Below are 16,966 nucleotides of genomic sequence, written 5' to 3' on the forward strand. Positions count from 1 at the left end.
TTCTTAAGGCAGATACTGCTGGCTTTCTCAGCTGTCTGAAGCTTCTTTTTCTTTTTGTCATCTGAAACAATCGTTCTGTTATTGAAAAATGCTCTTATGCCACTACTTGCCTCTGTTCTTATTTTTGTGCCAGTATCTTATTGGATGAGAAGCTAGGAAAAATAAGGAGATAGATGCTTATAGTGTGGGCTGTCCTGCCTGCTGCACTGATATTTGGAGCACAAAATTGGAAGCTGAGGCTAAAACATGGTAATGACCTGGAAAAAATAAGAGGGTGAGTGTAGGTAGCTTGCACATGAAGTAAACTAGAGGAATATGTAGAGTTGATGCAGTTTTTCTGCAGTTCCCAGACAAATTGGGGTATTTTGGGGTTAGTGTGATTATTTGAGTCCCGTTCTACAGGGAATTAATAAAGGGCATGTTTTCTTTTTGCACACCATAAAATGACAGATGTTGGTGAGCTTGGCTGAATGTTTCAATGCTGCTGATTCAAGGAGCTACTAACAAAAGCACATCCTTTGTGGCCTGTCCTAATTATCTTGCATTTTCTTTTAAAGTGATAAATCATTTAGTGTTTTCACAGCACTTGTAGCCATCAAAACACCTTACAAGTGCAAACTAAGATTAGAGTCAGGTTGTCGATAATGAAACTTGAGACTGAAGTGGGAGGTATGCTTGCTCTGTTAATACAGCTTGAAGACATAAATTTAAGTAGTAGGAGGAAAACTGGAGCTCAGACATACTCCCTTTTTGCACAAGTCTTGTCAGTGGCCAACTTCCTAAATTATGTGCTAAAGCTATTCTCTTTGACTGTTTTATTTATAGCACTTTCCTTGTTAATAACTTTGCCAGAACTTCAGTTTTTCTCCACCACTGTTATGTGCCTAAAAATTTGGGGGTCTTTGTCCCTCAGGGAAGGAAAGCATGTGGGAGAACCTATTTACTTGCTTGAGATGCCAGAAGATGACTTCATTGTGAAGACTTATCTTGTTAATGCGTTGCAAGATTTCTGGCTGAGGACGGAGGCTCTCCAGAGATATGAATTTTTAATATACATTTGAGTGATTGATAATGAGTAGCATGCTTTATTGTTGTTTAGTGAAATGATTTACAAATATACAAGGAGAATTGGAAAAAAAAAGGGGGGGGGAGGGGAGAGGTGCTTTACTCTTCTGATTTGGTAAATATGTCCTTGCTTATTTTATAACGGGACCAGTAGAGTACTCAGTGCACTTTTGGGTTAGTGCTGGCATGGACTGATGTCAAGGTAAACTCGAAACATAAAATGAGAAGTTGTAATGCAAGACAGTGATGAGTATTGGTTTGTATTTGAGGGAGACTCAATCATATAAGTGTATGGAAGTGACCTGTAGTGTGAGGTACAATGTCCTCAAAGTCTTCCAGAGATTTCTCAGCCTTATGTAGAACACAGAAAAACAAAAGAAAATTGAAGTATTACATGAGGAATCTCTTATGGACTGTGGAGGTTTTAATATGCAGTTTAGAAAATGCTTGATCTAATTTAAAACACTTTTGCAGAGAAAAAGGGGTGTTCTTTCACTGTCTGGTCCTGCTACTTCTCTTCTGCTGGCACTGGTGATGATTTAACCCTCTGCACACCAGTTCATTCCAGTCATCCTGGAGGAAATTACACTTTGTGGTGGTTTTCTATACCAACAATGGGCTTGTCCCCTTCAGCTCGTTTCACCTTGTCTGATTTCATTCTGCACATCAGCACTGGGAGTTTCTGCTGCGGCTGGGTGGAAGTGGAGCTAACCTGAGCTAGGTCTGCGTGGTGAGGAAGAGCAGAGAAAGCGAAAAATAACTGTTCAGGTTTCCCCCCCCCCCCCCCCCCCCCTTTGTGCATTTCTTAAGCAATGTCAGAGTGATCTTGCTGTCTGTGCTTGGAGTTGAGGGCCTGCCTTAATGTTCCTTCATGCTGCAGAGGTTGTGGGCCTGGTGTTTCCAGTATGCAGAGACGTGGAGTGTTTTTTCTCTTGCTGCTTGACTGGCAGGAATCTGACAGTCTTTTGGCACACTCTCCCCCCTTGGAGCTGTTCTTGAATATTTCTGTTGGACAATTCTATTACAGTGAGAATGCATTAAATCTGAGGATTTTCTTTGACATAAGGCACATGTAGATACATCCATTAACAGGCATCTATTTCACATTAGCAGGGGTGGAATGCAAAATGCTGTTGTGCACTTTGCTCCAATTCCACACAATCGAGGAACTATTGAAGTTAAGCCAAGGAGAATAACTTTGCGCTGCTGGACTTCCTGAGCAACCTTAGCAGTGTTGGTGTTTTTCCTTTACTTGGATGTACCAGCATCAGGCTTCTCCCTGCGCAAACACACGTGGGTGTTTCATGTCATTGCTTATATTGGGAAGTGATAGCTTGATAAGTGCTTGTGAGCAAGAGGGCAGTGAGGAGGCCGTGGAAGGCTTTAGGGTACATGGCTTACACTATAACAAACATTGAATTCCTGTATGGTGTTGCTTGTTTGTTTTGGTATGATCACGGAAAGACTTGAGATGATTTCGACTGTGGTTTTTACAAAGAACAACATCATGCTTGGAAATAGTGAGGATTCCTGACGCTTCATTAAAAAAATATTATAATGTGCTAGATGGTGGATAAAGTGCAGTTAACTGTGTACTATAGGGTAACTCAGTGGTGCTTGAGCTGTTTGAACTCCTGGGGGATATTGGACAATTTCCCTAATCATTCCTTCCTGGAACAGTCAGTATCTTGCTTCGAGTGTTTTATACACTTGACAGGGAGCAGTTTCATCAAAAGTATATTGGTATAACTCACCTTTTACACCTCATTTGTTAGAAATGGCTTTTTTTACAGATTTTTATCTCGGTATATTTGAAAACAAGATAAATGCTTTTATCTCTTTTTTTTTTCCATAAAAATTAGTGCATGTGCATTTATTTTCTGGTGAAGTGTGGCATGCCTGAGGAGACTACTTAATAAATCAAGCACACTTCAGAATTGAATTGGAGTAGAAACAGTGAATATATTTGGAAAGCGTGATGCTCTGGACAGGTTATTAAAGTGAGATTTGCACTGGCTAAGGCTTACAGCTTTGCACTGCACAGTTCAGCGTGGAGTAAACATTGTGTGGGGTGGGGAAAACCAGCCTTCTGTTCTGTTTTCATACTCTGTGCCTATGCTGCTGTTGCAGTCTAAAATTTCTGTTGTTCATGTGCTGAACCTGTCAGTGGTCTACACACAGGCTCCTGGGAGAAGCTGGACTGTGATGTACTTCCCAGCAACTCCTCTGCTGTTCGGTAGGCACAGGTCTTGTGGAGCGGGACGCTGGGTGTCGCGTGTAGTTGAGTCTCATCTCTGGCAGCATCAGCTTTTACTGGCTCACTTCCCTCTGCAGCCGAGGGTTTGTGTTGTTTTAACAGGCTTGATGCCATCTCCTTTTCAGTAAGTCAGCTGATGAGAGATTGCAAAGAGGAGGACTTGTGACTCTCCTGGGGTTATGGGAGTTGTGGTGTGGAAGCTACAAACTTGTGCTGGCAGTGGTGAGATGTAGCATGGAGTGAAACCTGAGCAGGTGGATGTAGTGCATTGGTTGGCATGAGAAAACAGAAGGTCATGCTAGATCTGTGTAGGGACTGGGAAGGCAGCAGGTCCGGAAGACAGCACCCTGAAAGAGGATATTGATGACCTATAGTAAAAGAGTTAGTTTTCTGTTGTTTGGAACAAGCTAGATAGTAAGGGAAACTCTTAATCTTTCTGTAAACTATGGATTACTTCACAAACCTTTCCTGTGCAATGTTGGTTTAAATATATAAAAAACTTTTGTCATACAATGATAAGCAGCCTTCCTGATCTTCAAGCCTTCACTGCGGCTGTACTGTGTGAGAGCTAGACTACTCAAGGTGGTTTGAGCCTGAGTGTTCCTCAGGTGTCCCAAGGCCCCAGTGTGGGCTAGGTACCTGTCTGTTTGCCATTGAGTTTTTTTCAGTAAGGGAATGCCAGACAGACTAATTTCAGATCACTTGCAAGCATTTCAGCTTCCAAGCACAACCATCTCAAGAGTTGCAGGCTGACTATTACTCTATTATTACCACTGGTTAAATGTAACTAAATATTTTTAATTTTCATATTTTGAACTTTAGCCATTTTAATAATTCAGTATAACAACTGAGGTTGATAGACGCAGATTTTGCTAAATGATACATCATGCTAAAACAATTACAATAAAAGAGCTAACTTGCTCTTTTATTGTAGTACACTCTGAAGTATGCTCTTGCACACCATTATTCATATTACTCACGATATGCGATTGCTAGCCCGTCTGGGAAGATGTACTAACTCCCACTCTGGGATTTAGCATCCATTAGCAAGTGAAGTATGTATCCAACCCATTCCAGGTTGCTGTTGTGGTACTGCATGCCATATGGTCGATGTGTGGCATAATTTTGTTCATACACACTTGAGGAGTTCAAAGGTTCCTCTAGCTTGGCATTGCCTGGTACTCCGATCAGGAAGGTGGATTTTCCAAGGTCACTCTGGGACTGTTGACTCTGTGACTTAAAATTACTGCCATAAAGGTTTTGGGTGTGGAGGAAGACACTATGTCCACACGCTTTGGACTAGGTGGCATCTAGTGTTACAGTATTACTAGGTTAAGTATTTGATGATAGCCCTGTGCTGTTACTTTAATGTTTGTAATGACAGATATTTTGTGTTACATAGTGTCTGCTATTTTCACTTATTTATTTTTTTCCTTGTTTTTTCTTTTCTAGATGAGGGCTATTACCAAGGTGGAAAGTTTCAGTTTGAAATTGAAGTTCCGGATGCCTACAATATGGTGGTGAGTATTTGCCATTAATCTAATGGTCGTCATTTTAGATTTCCAGGTAATAGGACTTCAGAGGAATGATATTTTGTCTGTTACTAAAATACTGTGGGTTCATAGAAAAATCTTGGTTGCCAGGGGTTTTTGGAGGTCATCTGAGCTGCTCAAAGTGTAGCGTTAGAAGTTGGATTTGGTTGCTCAGGGCTTGGTCCAGTTGGTATTTCAAAATCTCTTAGGATGGAGATTCCACTGCCTCTCTGGCCTTCTGTTCCAATGTTTAATTACCTTTGCTGTGAATTTTTTTCCTGTATCAGGTCAGAATTTCCCTTTTTGGAGCTTGTCTGTGGCCTCTTGCTTTATTGCTGTGTACCTTTAAGAGAAGAGCCTGACTCTGTCCTTTAAATCCTCCCATTAGATAGTTGTAGACAGCAATAGCATCCCCACCTTCAGCCTTCTCCAGGCTTAACAAATCCAGGTCTCTCAACTCTCCTCGTACTGCTCATGCTCCAGTCTCATCACCATCTCGGTGGCTGTCTACTGGCCTCACTCCAGTTTGCCAATATATCTGGTACTGGGGAGTTCAAAATGGGACACAATCATTCTGGATGTCATGTCACGAGTCTCAGGTAGTGGGAATAATAATTTCTGTGGCTATACTTTTGCAGTCCAGTGTTTGCAACCAAACAGCCTTGAGGCTCTGATTGTTTCAATGTTATTAGGTCTTAAAGAAAAAAATAAGTATTTCCAACTGTCTGGCAGAAGATGCTTGTAAGCTCAGATGAGTCAGACCAGAGTGTCTCTCTTCTGGCTGAGGTTCCACTCTCATCTGTTCTTTCTTGTTACTTTTTCTTGAGACCTGCACTTAATGATTATTCTCATAAAAAATGATATATCTAAGAGAAGGAATGAAACGGGTGAACAGAAAGGAAAAGTTTTTATTCTTTTTATTTTCTGTAACCTTGAAACTGGTGCTTATAGTTCTGATACTGGACATAGGTGCTTAATCCCTTTTGAGAGCATGTAATGGAAATCACAGATATGGTGACAGGTGGCCTCCTTTAGGACACTTCATCAGTTCTACTGGTTGTATCCTAGGCTGTTAAATACCTTAAAAAAAAACAAAACAAAACAAAACAATTTCAATGGTTATTAAACAAACAGCTTTTCAGAGGACCTACAAATTATGGTGATATTTTATTGTAGATAAATAGAAAGCTCCAGACAGCTTGGCCTTTTCAAGCATGAGAAATGTTAGTGTTTCATTATTGTATTTTACCTTGCAAGGAGGGAGGTGCAATTACAGTAAAAATAACTTCAGACATTGTTTTCATAGTTTAGCTGTCAAAAGAACAAGATTGACTCCAAAAATAGAAAACAATTGGGCACACGTGGTTCTCAAGAATTACACCTGCCATTCTGTGTCCTGTTAGTTTGATATGTAAGGAAACTAGACTCATTTGAGTTACAATATTTGCATTTAGGTATATGAATTGCAGAAAGAGGGAAGCCTCATTTTCTTCCAATTTTGAACAGTTTTAATAACTTTCCTTGCTTTTCTAACTTTTCCAAGCTTTCTGCTTTCTGTTTTCTTACTTTTGTCGGTAGTTCAGAGCTCTTCTCTGAGGCTGAGGAAATGTGTAGGGGAGGATACTGGAGAAATGTTTTTGGGAAGACCTTTGACTTCTGTATTCAGATGCACCAAGCCTAAATTCAGCATTGTATGCATGTAGTAGTTGCAGTCACAGCATTGTTTATATACAGATATGAAGGAAGTACAGTGGTCTGGGATGTAATAGCTTGAATTCCCAGACTGAGCTTGGAGCAAGGTGCATTAACAATGCTAGTAGAGTAGAAAGGTTATGTTTCTGAAATGGGAGGAGTTGTGTCTGCATTCCAGAAGATGCCTTCACAAGTTCCCTAATATTCCTTTATTTATAGTCTATGAATACATGGGACATGCACTATAGCCTATAAAAAAGTTCATGCTTGTGTGGAGGACTATAGCACTTCTAAAAGAGCTTTGAATTTTCCTCCCCTTTTTTTTTGAAAGTTGTGCTTTCCTTTCATAGTAATATTCAAGGATTATCTGCTCAAGCTATGTTTGGTTTAAGTGTTTAGGATCCTAGCTGTCTTTATTGATATACTGTCTGAAACACCTACGTGTGCTAATAGTGTTTGCAGTTGCATAGTTTTAGTTGTGGCTTTTTTTTTTTAAATTTTCCCTAACCCCACCGAAGAATTTCATACTGTGACACAGACCACTTTTACTAGCTTGTATAAGGTTATGCACGCATTATAAAGACAAAGGTGGTCATTTAAGGTAGACTACATCCTTGTTCTAATTTGAATAAACCCTGCGATTGCATACCTGAGAAACATGGCCTTCAGCATAAAGGGGAAAGCCCTGTCATGTTCTCTGTCTAATTTTCAGTCTTCTTCAGTAATAGCACTTTAACCACTATGGCAATACTGGACACAGGGCAACACACACAATATATACTCATTTTAGTTTCTTAAACATTTGTGTTAAAGATATTCACCTAAGCAACACTGCTGCAGGAAAATATTTGCTATGTGTTAACAGGAGAGCTGAATGTTAATTTTGATCTGGGTTTTTTTGCTTCTCAATTGCTATAATTAAAAAACTCTTCTGGTTTGTTATGGTTCCCTGCTCAGCACTGGCAGAAAATCTACAGCAAATGTTAATTAGATATTTTAAAATTCTGACCACCTCTTGTTCAATACAAAAGTAAAAAGTTTGCCTTTGTGCAATTTAGAGGGGAAAAACCAACCAAACAAAACAAAACGCAGTGGGTTAAATATTGGATTATGGTCAAGTTATTAATGACAATGTATATATTCACAAATATTGAGATAATTGTGCTGAGGCCATAGTTTTTTTTTTCTGCCAAGCAGAATGAGACTGAAACAAACGATGGCAGTGTTTTTAATAGAGCTTTTCAGACCTCCCAGTGCTCTTTCAGCCCATAAGCAGGGCCGGGCTATCGCATGTCTGCATCAAGCTCCTAGGAGGAGTGCTAAACATGTTTGTGTTGGGAGTAAAAATACCATACAACTGGCAAGTTGTTGTAGCCCTGCCCCATAGCCTGAATCTATTTTCTAGCTAATCTTTACAGCCTGCAGAAAAAAAAGAATATCTGTTCTTAAAGCTACAAAATGCATACTTTATAGTATAGCTTCTGTAACAGCATCCTTTAATTTCTGTAGCATGCTGTTGCCAAAATCCTTTGTGTTTGGTGTTCCTCTGGGGAATTTTTTAGCCTTTCATTCCTCATACACAAACATTCAGCTTCTGTGCTGGGAAAAGAAGCGGATGTACAGAGTGGTGGCATAGTGTAAGAGTATATAATTGAAAAAGGAAAAACTTGGAAGACTTTGTGTTGTGGACTGTGGCCATGGCATAGTACTCTGCCCAGGGAGTAAAGCTTTGGAGGCTGATTTGGAAAGTAGTGGTTGTGAATACAGGGAAGTAATGTGTCCTCGTGCTTTAGGTGTGACTGACTAGGATGCACGCTGATGTTTGGGACCTGGGATAGAAACTTCCTTAGTGCAAAGATTCAAGAGCCTAAAATGTGGGAGGGGTGCTTTGCAGCATAGATGCTTTGCAGCATGCACTGTTGTGAAGTGCTGCCTCTTGCTTGCAAACAGATCACACAGCAGATCGGGGCTTAATCAGACCTCTGTACAATTTTGCTGCTGTACTAAGTATTGGAAAGGTTTATTATGATTATCTGTAAGGCAATAAAATATTACAAGGGTTCTTCCTTTGAATCCATAATTAACTGAACATATTTAAGCCGTTGAAGATGTGGATAATTTCAGAAGCATCTGAGCTTTTGAACTGGAAAGGGTTCCTATTTTTAATCATCTGTTGGAGGCATGAGGGGATGGTTCAGATAGATTTGTGCTACAGCACTAGTAGTAATTTGTGTCCCCCCACTCCTGCAGGCCCATGGGCTGCATTTCGCTCCCTGCTCTACAGAAAGGCTGAAGAGAGGTGAGAGCTCACCACAGGCTTTTCCTAAAGCAGTGTGCTTCCCAAAGAGGGGAAGTCTTCCAAGTGCTGATGTTGTGCATTGTCATGTTGGCTAGTCCAATGATTATGTTTTCATTATTGCTGATTTAGTGCTGTAATTGGGCAAGTATTGGTGGTGTTTGGTGCTGAAACAAGCAATAATAAAGTGAAATGGATCTGATGGCATCTGTGGTCTGTAAGTGATTTTTCTCCTACACAGCTGCCCTTTGAAGGAAACATCCAGGAAGTTGCATGCCTCAGTAGTCTTTTTGGGTTGGTTCAGTTAACACACTAATCAGCACTTGAGTTGGCTTAATGTTTTAATATTTACTCTCTGTAGCGTTCTCAGTTAAATTTCTGTCTGTCCGATTAAGGCAGACCTGGGATCTTTACCTTTTTTCTTTTTCAGTGCGTGCTTACCCTTTAAACTTCTGTATTGTAAATGGGGCCATCCTTTTCCTGTGGCCTCTGAGCAAGCAGTCAGGTGATGCTTCCTGTAGCCCTGAGGAAGGAAGGAGAGTTGGTCATGCTCTCAGACACAAGCATATAAACACAGCCCTGAATGGAAAGGCCTCTGCTTTCCAGGGACAGTTGGATTAAAAAACATCCTGAAAGGAAGACTTCATCCCATACATGTCCCAAAAATGTCTTCCAAAAGGAATTTGTGCACCTTCTGTAAGCGTCTGATTCAGACTGGATGCTTTTTGGAACCTTGGGAAAACCTGGCATTGCATCTACAGGATCCTCTGCTCAGATCAAATATCTTTCACACCCAAGACTTCCTTAATGATTTTTTTTTTTATAGCACTGTTTTAGGGACATGCCATAGGTGGAACCAGTAGTCTTGAGCTTTTGATGTTTTCTGGACTCAGTGTAGTTCTTTCCATAAGTACTGGCCTTGTTCTGAGTACAAAAAAAAAAAAAAAATTAAATAAAATTCATAATGAGATGCCTCTTTCCTTTTAAAGTTGGAGCTAATCTGTGTGGAAAGATACTACGGTGAGAAAAGTAATGGTATTAATATTTAAGTTCTAAGTTATTTTAGGGCATTAAAAGTCTTTGTAATATCAATGCTTAATTTTATCTGTTCTGAATTGTTTTAAAAGATTTAAATTTTTAAAGTAATTCTTCTCTAAAGATAACTGCTGAAGTACTAAAAGTCAGTCTCTACTAGTACAAGGGCTTCTTTCTGTCCCAGGCAGGAAGTGTGGTACGTACCTGTTCCATGGCTCAAAACACTTCATATGTTGTGATATTTTGGAAGAATTTGGCTGATCCCTTCTTGCAGATCCATTTGTGTATGAGACTGCCCTTAATATGTTGCACGCTTTCCCAATGTACTGTTCTTTAGATCCTTAGCAGGTGCGCAGAGTGAAGGGAAAGACTTCTTTAACAATATATTATTTACCAGATAACCTGTGGACCCTTTTTCTTTGGTGATGGGATATTGCGTCAGAACAGAAATCAATTGGTACTGATACAGATGTTACAGAGGGATCATGAGAAAAAAACTGGAGCAGGGTTAATTAAGTCTGTAGTGTCTCCTCAAACTACCATGCCATTAGAAATATTAAAATCTGTTGGTAATCAGTTGCTTGGCATTTTAAAATATTATTCTTGTTAGGAGATAGGTTGCACATTCTTGAGTTTTTGTGTAAAGCAAGCAGAAGTTTGTTAGTGTTTGTGCTTACAAAGCCTGTCAGGAATGTTGCTGTCCATAAAGTCATCAGAGGAAGCTGTGAAACAGCAAGCGAAACATTAATGGTGTATGCAGCAAATGCCTTTAGCACTAAGTGCTGCTTTCTGACCTCTGTCTCTGCAGCGTCTGTTCCCCAAGCACCGCTTTTCTGGTTGACCAGCTGCCCAGAAATAGAGGTCAGTGGGAGATGGGAGCAAATGTTTAAAAGAAAAAAACATAAAAAAAATAATCCAGTGACAGAGGGATTAATTGATTTTGAAATACTAATAGACAAGCTCCCTTCTTTTCTGCCTTGAGGTGCAGCTGATGAAATAATGGGAGCTACAAGACAAGGGACCTGGTGCTTTAAGGAGTGTAACCTGATTAATAGTAGAGATCTGGTTTAATCTTGACATAAAACTAAACTGCCTGCCACCGGAAGCTGAGCCACATTTGCAACTCCAGTGATTCTGACATATCACGATTCCACATTTCTGCTAGTAACTGTATCCCTTCTCTGGGGAAAAGGTTGTGAAGTGAAAGACTACAGCTACAGGACAGATAAAATATGTATTAGTACACCTGTCACATTAGAGTGGTTGGCTTGCCAAATTGATCAAGATCTGAAACTGTTAAGTTCATTTATCGATTAGCATTTTATATCCAATTTCTCATTTGGTGAGAATAATGGAGGGGAGAGAATATTTGCTGCTTTTAAAGAATTGAGGCAAACCTGAACTTGTTCTGCAGAACTTCTGCCAAAACTGAAGTCAGTATGTGTGTAGTTCTCAAATGCTTGCTACGCTCTTTTGTACCATCTATATGTACTCACTGATATGTTGAAGTGGACTGAGAATGGATGTGAAAGTCAGTTTCTGTTACCAAATCTGAGAGAACCTAAAGGATAAGTGACTGCTTAGAAATGCAGAAGAAAATGAATCCATTCACTGTTGTGACCCCCAGTTGAGGTTGGCTCTAGCTGTGCAGCTTTCAGTATCTGAGGTAAAGGAAGAGTTTGAGCAATAAAATAAATGGATTTTATGAGCTTTGTGCAAAGTGTCACAGGTGTGACCTGGAGGTAGTTAGAGGTATTCAAGTGAAACATCATCTCAAGGAAATCTTGTATGGATTGGTTGGTCTAAGAAAGATTCAAAAGTGACTTGGAACAAGCTTGAAGGAGAAGTTTTGCCTGAAGATAAATTTTACGATAGTGCTACAGTTGTCCTATCTGACAAGAAGAGGGAGAGAGAAAGAGGAAAGCTTGTCTTACTGCCAGGAGTGGGGGTTTTTCTAATTTTTAGTAACGAAAAACACTTTGAAAGGATAAAGGAATTCTTTTGTTTCCATGTTATGGAAAATATGAGACACCAGTTAATTCGCTCTGACTGTGAAGATTTGGGGATATTTTTTTAAAGTTTGTATAAAGCTTGCTTTTTTTTGTCCTACTCATCAATACATTCCCTGTTTTGAAGGTGCATATGGTAGAAAATTACTCTTTTATCTTGATCTACTGGCATGGAATAAATACTGCTGCTTTCCCTTTATTGAGAACTAGACATAATCTTTCAAAACAACGTGAAGGTGTAGCTAATGGAAAGCTGTGCTGTTAGAGAACTTTGAAGAACAGGATTTGTTCTGAAAGTAAAAAGTTTGAGATGGCTTTCTACGTGCCACTTAATTTTCAATGATGCCATGATGTAGCACTGGGGCAGTCGGTGTTCTTGAGTTATTGGACAAACATGAAATAAGAATGGAGAAAAGTCAACATCTGCAGTATGAATTGCAGATTTATTGTGGTGATAGGTGTTTCTTATTTTGGTGCCAGATATGTTATTGGTAGCTCAGTACATTGCATACGTTCTTATCTCTTTTCCAAGAAGTCTTAGTTAAAAAAAATATTTTGCTAAAAGGATAATTGGGAAGTTGAGAACATAGTAATGAGACAAAACACATCATGCTGCTATGCAAATACAGCTGTTTGAGCTATTTTGTCTCTTGACTGAAGACTTCATGGGAAGCAGCAGAGGAAAATAGCTCCACATCTATAATATGTTATTTAATTGAAGTTATGAAAGGTACTGGTCTGTGCTGATGTATTCCAGTACACTTACTATAAGAACTAATCTGCTCGATTGAAAGATGCAAATTGCAATTTGGAGAGCATGGATAGAACAACGTGCTGTTGCTAAGCTACCAGAATTTTTATGACCCTCTCTTTATTTACTTCACAAAACTAGAGCAAATGAGACTGTATTTTAAGAATCTGTGTTTCAAAACCCACTATGGAATTCATAAATCTGGTGATGTTGCCTGAAAATGTTTGGTGGCTTTTTATGTTAGTGTCTTGAGTTTGCATATGATGTGCCTTCTTGATGCTTCTTACAATAATTCCTATTCAATTGTGAACAGGAAGATCTGCCTTTTAAAAGACACTGTCCTTTTGGTGTAGTTACTGCATCCTCTGTTTTTTAACAAATGCTTGACTTGGATAAGCCTTGGGGGAAAACACTTAGTAGTTTTCCATTTTAAATTGTTGTCTTACTGGTTAAGTGTTAAGAAACTGAATGACATGGAATGATTTTCTTTCTCCTGAAACAGACAGGAGAAGAGAGTGAATTTTCTTGACTTTAAATTGCATTTTTCCAAGGAAGAGCCTAATACCAGCCCAGCTCTTGTGAGGGGTTGGGAGAAACTAAAAGGGCAGAGAAAGTTGGTGTAACTCCTGTAGGTTATATTGTCAGGGTCTTTAACATACAAAGGTAGGTTGTGAATATCAAATATATTTGCCTTTTTCAGTTCTGTGGCTTATAACAGTGATACGGTTTTATTTTAAAGGATAACATCTTAACTTGTTTTCTCTCCTAACAGCCTCCAAAGGTAAAATGCTTGACAAGAATCTGGCATCCAAACATTACAGAGACGGGAGAAATCTGCCTAAGGTAGCAACAGCATTCTGTTTTTTTAACCTTGGAGGTTCATCTGTGTGATAAAACATTATATGTAATTTTCACGCTAGTATATTTTTTCAACAGATTCTGCAAATCAGTGGCATGTGACCCTTAGGAACTTAGAAATCTACTGAAAGTATTGTTCTTGCTGTGCGTTAGAGACCATGTAGAGCCTGGCTTTTCAGGTTCAGACTTAATGTTTTATTCTACTCAGGGTAAAAATGTAAACTCCAACCTAAGCAGGACTTCGGGTTTTTTTCCTCCCTCCATAAATGAATAGTCCTCAGGCCCTGAGAGGACTTAAGGCTTTACTTGTTTAATGCCTGAATGTGTTAAGTGCTTGAAAACCATTTATATTTCAAAAAGGAAGGAAAAAGTGTTCCTTAAGCTTTGACAATAACTATTCTATATTTGCCATTTGTTTATTTTAACATTTAATATCTACTACAAGACATGTGCCAGTTATAACAAAACAGAGTTGGGGGAGTATAAGTCAAGATACAAAGCCTGAAAGCTTTACTTTACCAAGGTGAGAGACTTATGTTTCAAGTGGTTTTGCTTGATAGTAAATGTTTCCTCTTCAAAAATCTATTTCTGAAACTTTGTAATTTCAGTGTTTCATCATGAGTACCTGATGCTGAATATGGTCAGAAACCAAAAAGAAACAGAAGTGAGAAGCATGACTGTCATTTTTCAAGTTAATAAGACATAAAAGAAAAAGTAGATGAAACAGAAGCAATGAATATAAGTGAGATTGAAAGCTGTTCTGAAAATCCAAAACAGTTACCACCTTGTGTATCACGTTAATGCTTAAAAAAAAGAGTTAAATTTTCCCTCTAGATTTAAAAGTCATTTTTGTGCGGTGTTCAGGGTCCTGGTGAAAATTAAGTTTTCACAAAGCAAACTGTCACAATTCATAGACAGGTCAGGCTCATCAGCTGATAAGAGCTGCTATCAGTGCTTTTTAGCCATAGTGGTCTGCTCCTTGCTTCTGAGAAGCTCATATCATGAAAGGGTGATGGAAACCAGCCTGAGGCAGCTGTGGTAACTTCCTGGTGCTCGATAGTGCCAGACTGCAGCAGGATTACAGGCAGTGAGGGCTGGTGTCTGTAGACTTTATCTCACTTAGGGTTTGGAGGATTTAAAAGCAGTGGAAAACCATACTAAATCCTCTGAGACTACCTAAAAATCTGGTTGCCCACAGTTATTTGGAGCTGCATGCTGATGATACAGAAAAATTGTTTTGGCAAATACATACTGCTACTTCTAGTGAAGTTGCCAGACCTGTGGTGTTTCTCAGTGTTTCCTAGGACTGTCCCATTTTGTACAGGTGAACTTCTCACTTGACAGTAGGGAGACTAATTTGAGGATGATGTTTTTACAGTTTAAATTCCACCAGAGTCCATGTGGCTTAGTGGAGAAAGCTTAGATGATTTGAGTTAAATAATGCAAGTAAAGGAGTAAGTGTGCTGTTTGGAACCAGCAAACAAGAAATACTAGACGCCAAATGATAGTGAAAAGTTTAACTTCTGACTACAGTGCAGCATCTTCTGAGGTTAAATAAAGATTCATATTCTTGAGGATATTTCACTGTTTCTTGTCTTTAAATGGTTTTAATTATGAAAGATGAATGTAGTGTTGGGAACATCATAATTCTCATGAAATAATTTTTTCAGCATCTTCACTGAAACATCAGCTTTATTTGACTGTCAGATACTTTAACATACCAAGCCTTTGAAATGTCTTACCATTTCGATGGAAAAAACGAAAATAACTTCGACTGCTTTATGCCTGTTATAATGGAGAATGCACTCTATATATAATATCTGCAATCAACTTATACAAGAGTCTTTACATTAAAGTAGCTTTAGTTATTTTTAAAAGCAGAAAAAAAATTCCTTATCAGTGTTTTTTCCCAACTGACTTTTGCTAAACATACCTCATGCTATGGTATGTGTTGGTTTGATAATCATCCCTGAATTAAAACATACCAAATGATTAAACTTGACCACAAGTGTAATAGTTTCGGGCAGGAAGAGTATTGTTGCTCTGTGCTTTATGGATTGAAGTTACTCTGGACCATATTAACTAGGTCTGGACTATATTTGTGGATATTGCCTCTACTGCACATGTAATAGAAAACATCAGGATAGAAAACATACCTAGAAAGGATATGCTTGCTTACTACTTAACAATAGTTAACTACTTTTTTGGCAATGTGTAATTCATGTCACTGACTATTCTTCTTTTTACCCCTATTGATGTGATCTCTGCCTGAGGTGTTTTTTTAACTCCTTGACCATACAAGCTTTTAGAACAGTTTAATCACTCAGAGATTTTGCTGCTTTTTTGCTACTAGGTGAGGTGATTAGTGTTGTTGAATGTATCTTTTCTTTTTTTTTTTTTTTTTTTGTCAATAGATGTTGTTAGTTAAGGTTTGGTCTCTTCATGATACAATATTAAAGGGTGCTGAATGGAGAAGTGTTTGAAGACTGATTAATTGTATCATCTAGTGTAGCTCAGTGTTGCAATTTCTCCAGTTATAAAGCTGATTAAGTTGATTGCTTGTTTCCATTCCCCAGTGCTCCTCCTAGTCTTCTCAGCTGTGGCAATGTGGAAACACAAAGCTCTTTAGAAAGACTTTCTCCACACACTAAGTGTTTTTTGCAAGGTCTCTTTAGGATGCTCTGTATTTAAAAAGCCAAAACTCCTTAAAGCCTTTCTCCATAGAGGAATTACAGAATGAGAAGGTATTTCTGGAAATGAAAGCTGAGCAGCTGACTGGTCACATCAGTGTCTGTTTTGGTTACTGTAGCTTCAAAAATAGTGATTTTTTTTATTTTATTTTTTTTTTTGCAGTCTTCCCATAGGAACTCAGATAAAAGGAGTTGAAATCATGTTCTGGGAGGGTTCCTTAGATACAAACACTAGATGTTAAGGTGTGGTTATCAGTTCCAGTCCCCCCATGACTGAGGACATGGTTGGCTTCTCTCAGACCCTACTACAGCTGAAGATAAAGCAAATGGAAATAGTATTTTACTGTCCTTCCCTGTTCCTGGTGAAGTTCCCTGCCTGATAAACTCCTGCTCATGACACCGCACTCCCCCTCCTGTCAGCCCTGCTGCTTCTTCTCCAAGGCATGCGCTTACTCACCATCTTTAGTAGTTTGAAATGCTGCAGAAATTGTGTAGTTGGTTTACCCCTCTCTTTACTTTTGCAAATTCATTCTCAAGCATCACAAGGGAAGCTTCTGAATCTTTATTCAATGTCAGTAGTAGTAGATGAACTTTCTGGCACTCCTATATGAGACAGCAAAGTCCTGTCAATTTTAGAATAGTCACTTCAAGTAAACAGGTTTTCCTGCTCATCAGGTGTCTTGAAACCCTGGTAGCTTTATTGTGTGTGCGGCAGCTCATCAAAGGCAGCCTCTTGAAGCATTGAGTGGGTGAGAAAAAACGCTGGTTGTCCATCTGAGAA

At 39.0% G+C, this 16,966-nt stretch overlaps 1 protein-coding gene across 3 annotated transcripts in view; it reads left to right on the forward strand.

Annotated features, from left to right (window-relative positions):
* Positions 1–16,966, forward strand: part of UBE2F (ubiquitin conjugating enzyme E2 F (putative)) — an 87,257-nt gene that overhangs the window by 18,347 nt on the left and 51,944 nt on the right. For all 3 annotated transcript variants that reach the window (XM_033010770.2, XM_033010768.2, XM_033010769.2), the window contains 2 exons: positions 4,775–4,842; positions 13,410–13,480. In XM_033010770.2, coding sequence (XP_032866661.1) covers positions 4,775–4,842; positions 13,410–13,480 — 139 coding nt within the window. The remainder of the gene's footprint in view (positions 1–4,774; positions 4,843–13,409; positions 13,481–16,966) is intronic.

Source organism: Tyto alba, unplaced genomic scaffold (assembly GCF_018691265.1).
Source record: "Tyto alba isolate M040663 unplaced genomic scaffold, T.alba_DEE_v4.0 Super-Scaffold_7, whole genome shotgun sequence".
Taxonomy (NCBI): Eukaryota; Metazoa; Chordata; class Aves; order Strigiformes; family Tytonidae; genus Tyto; species Tyto alba.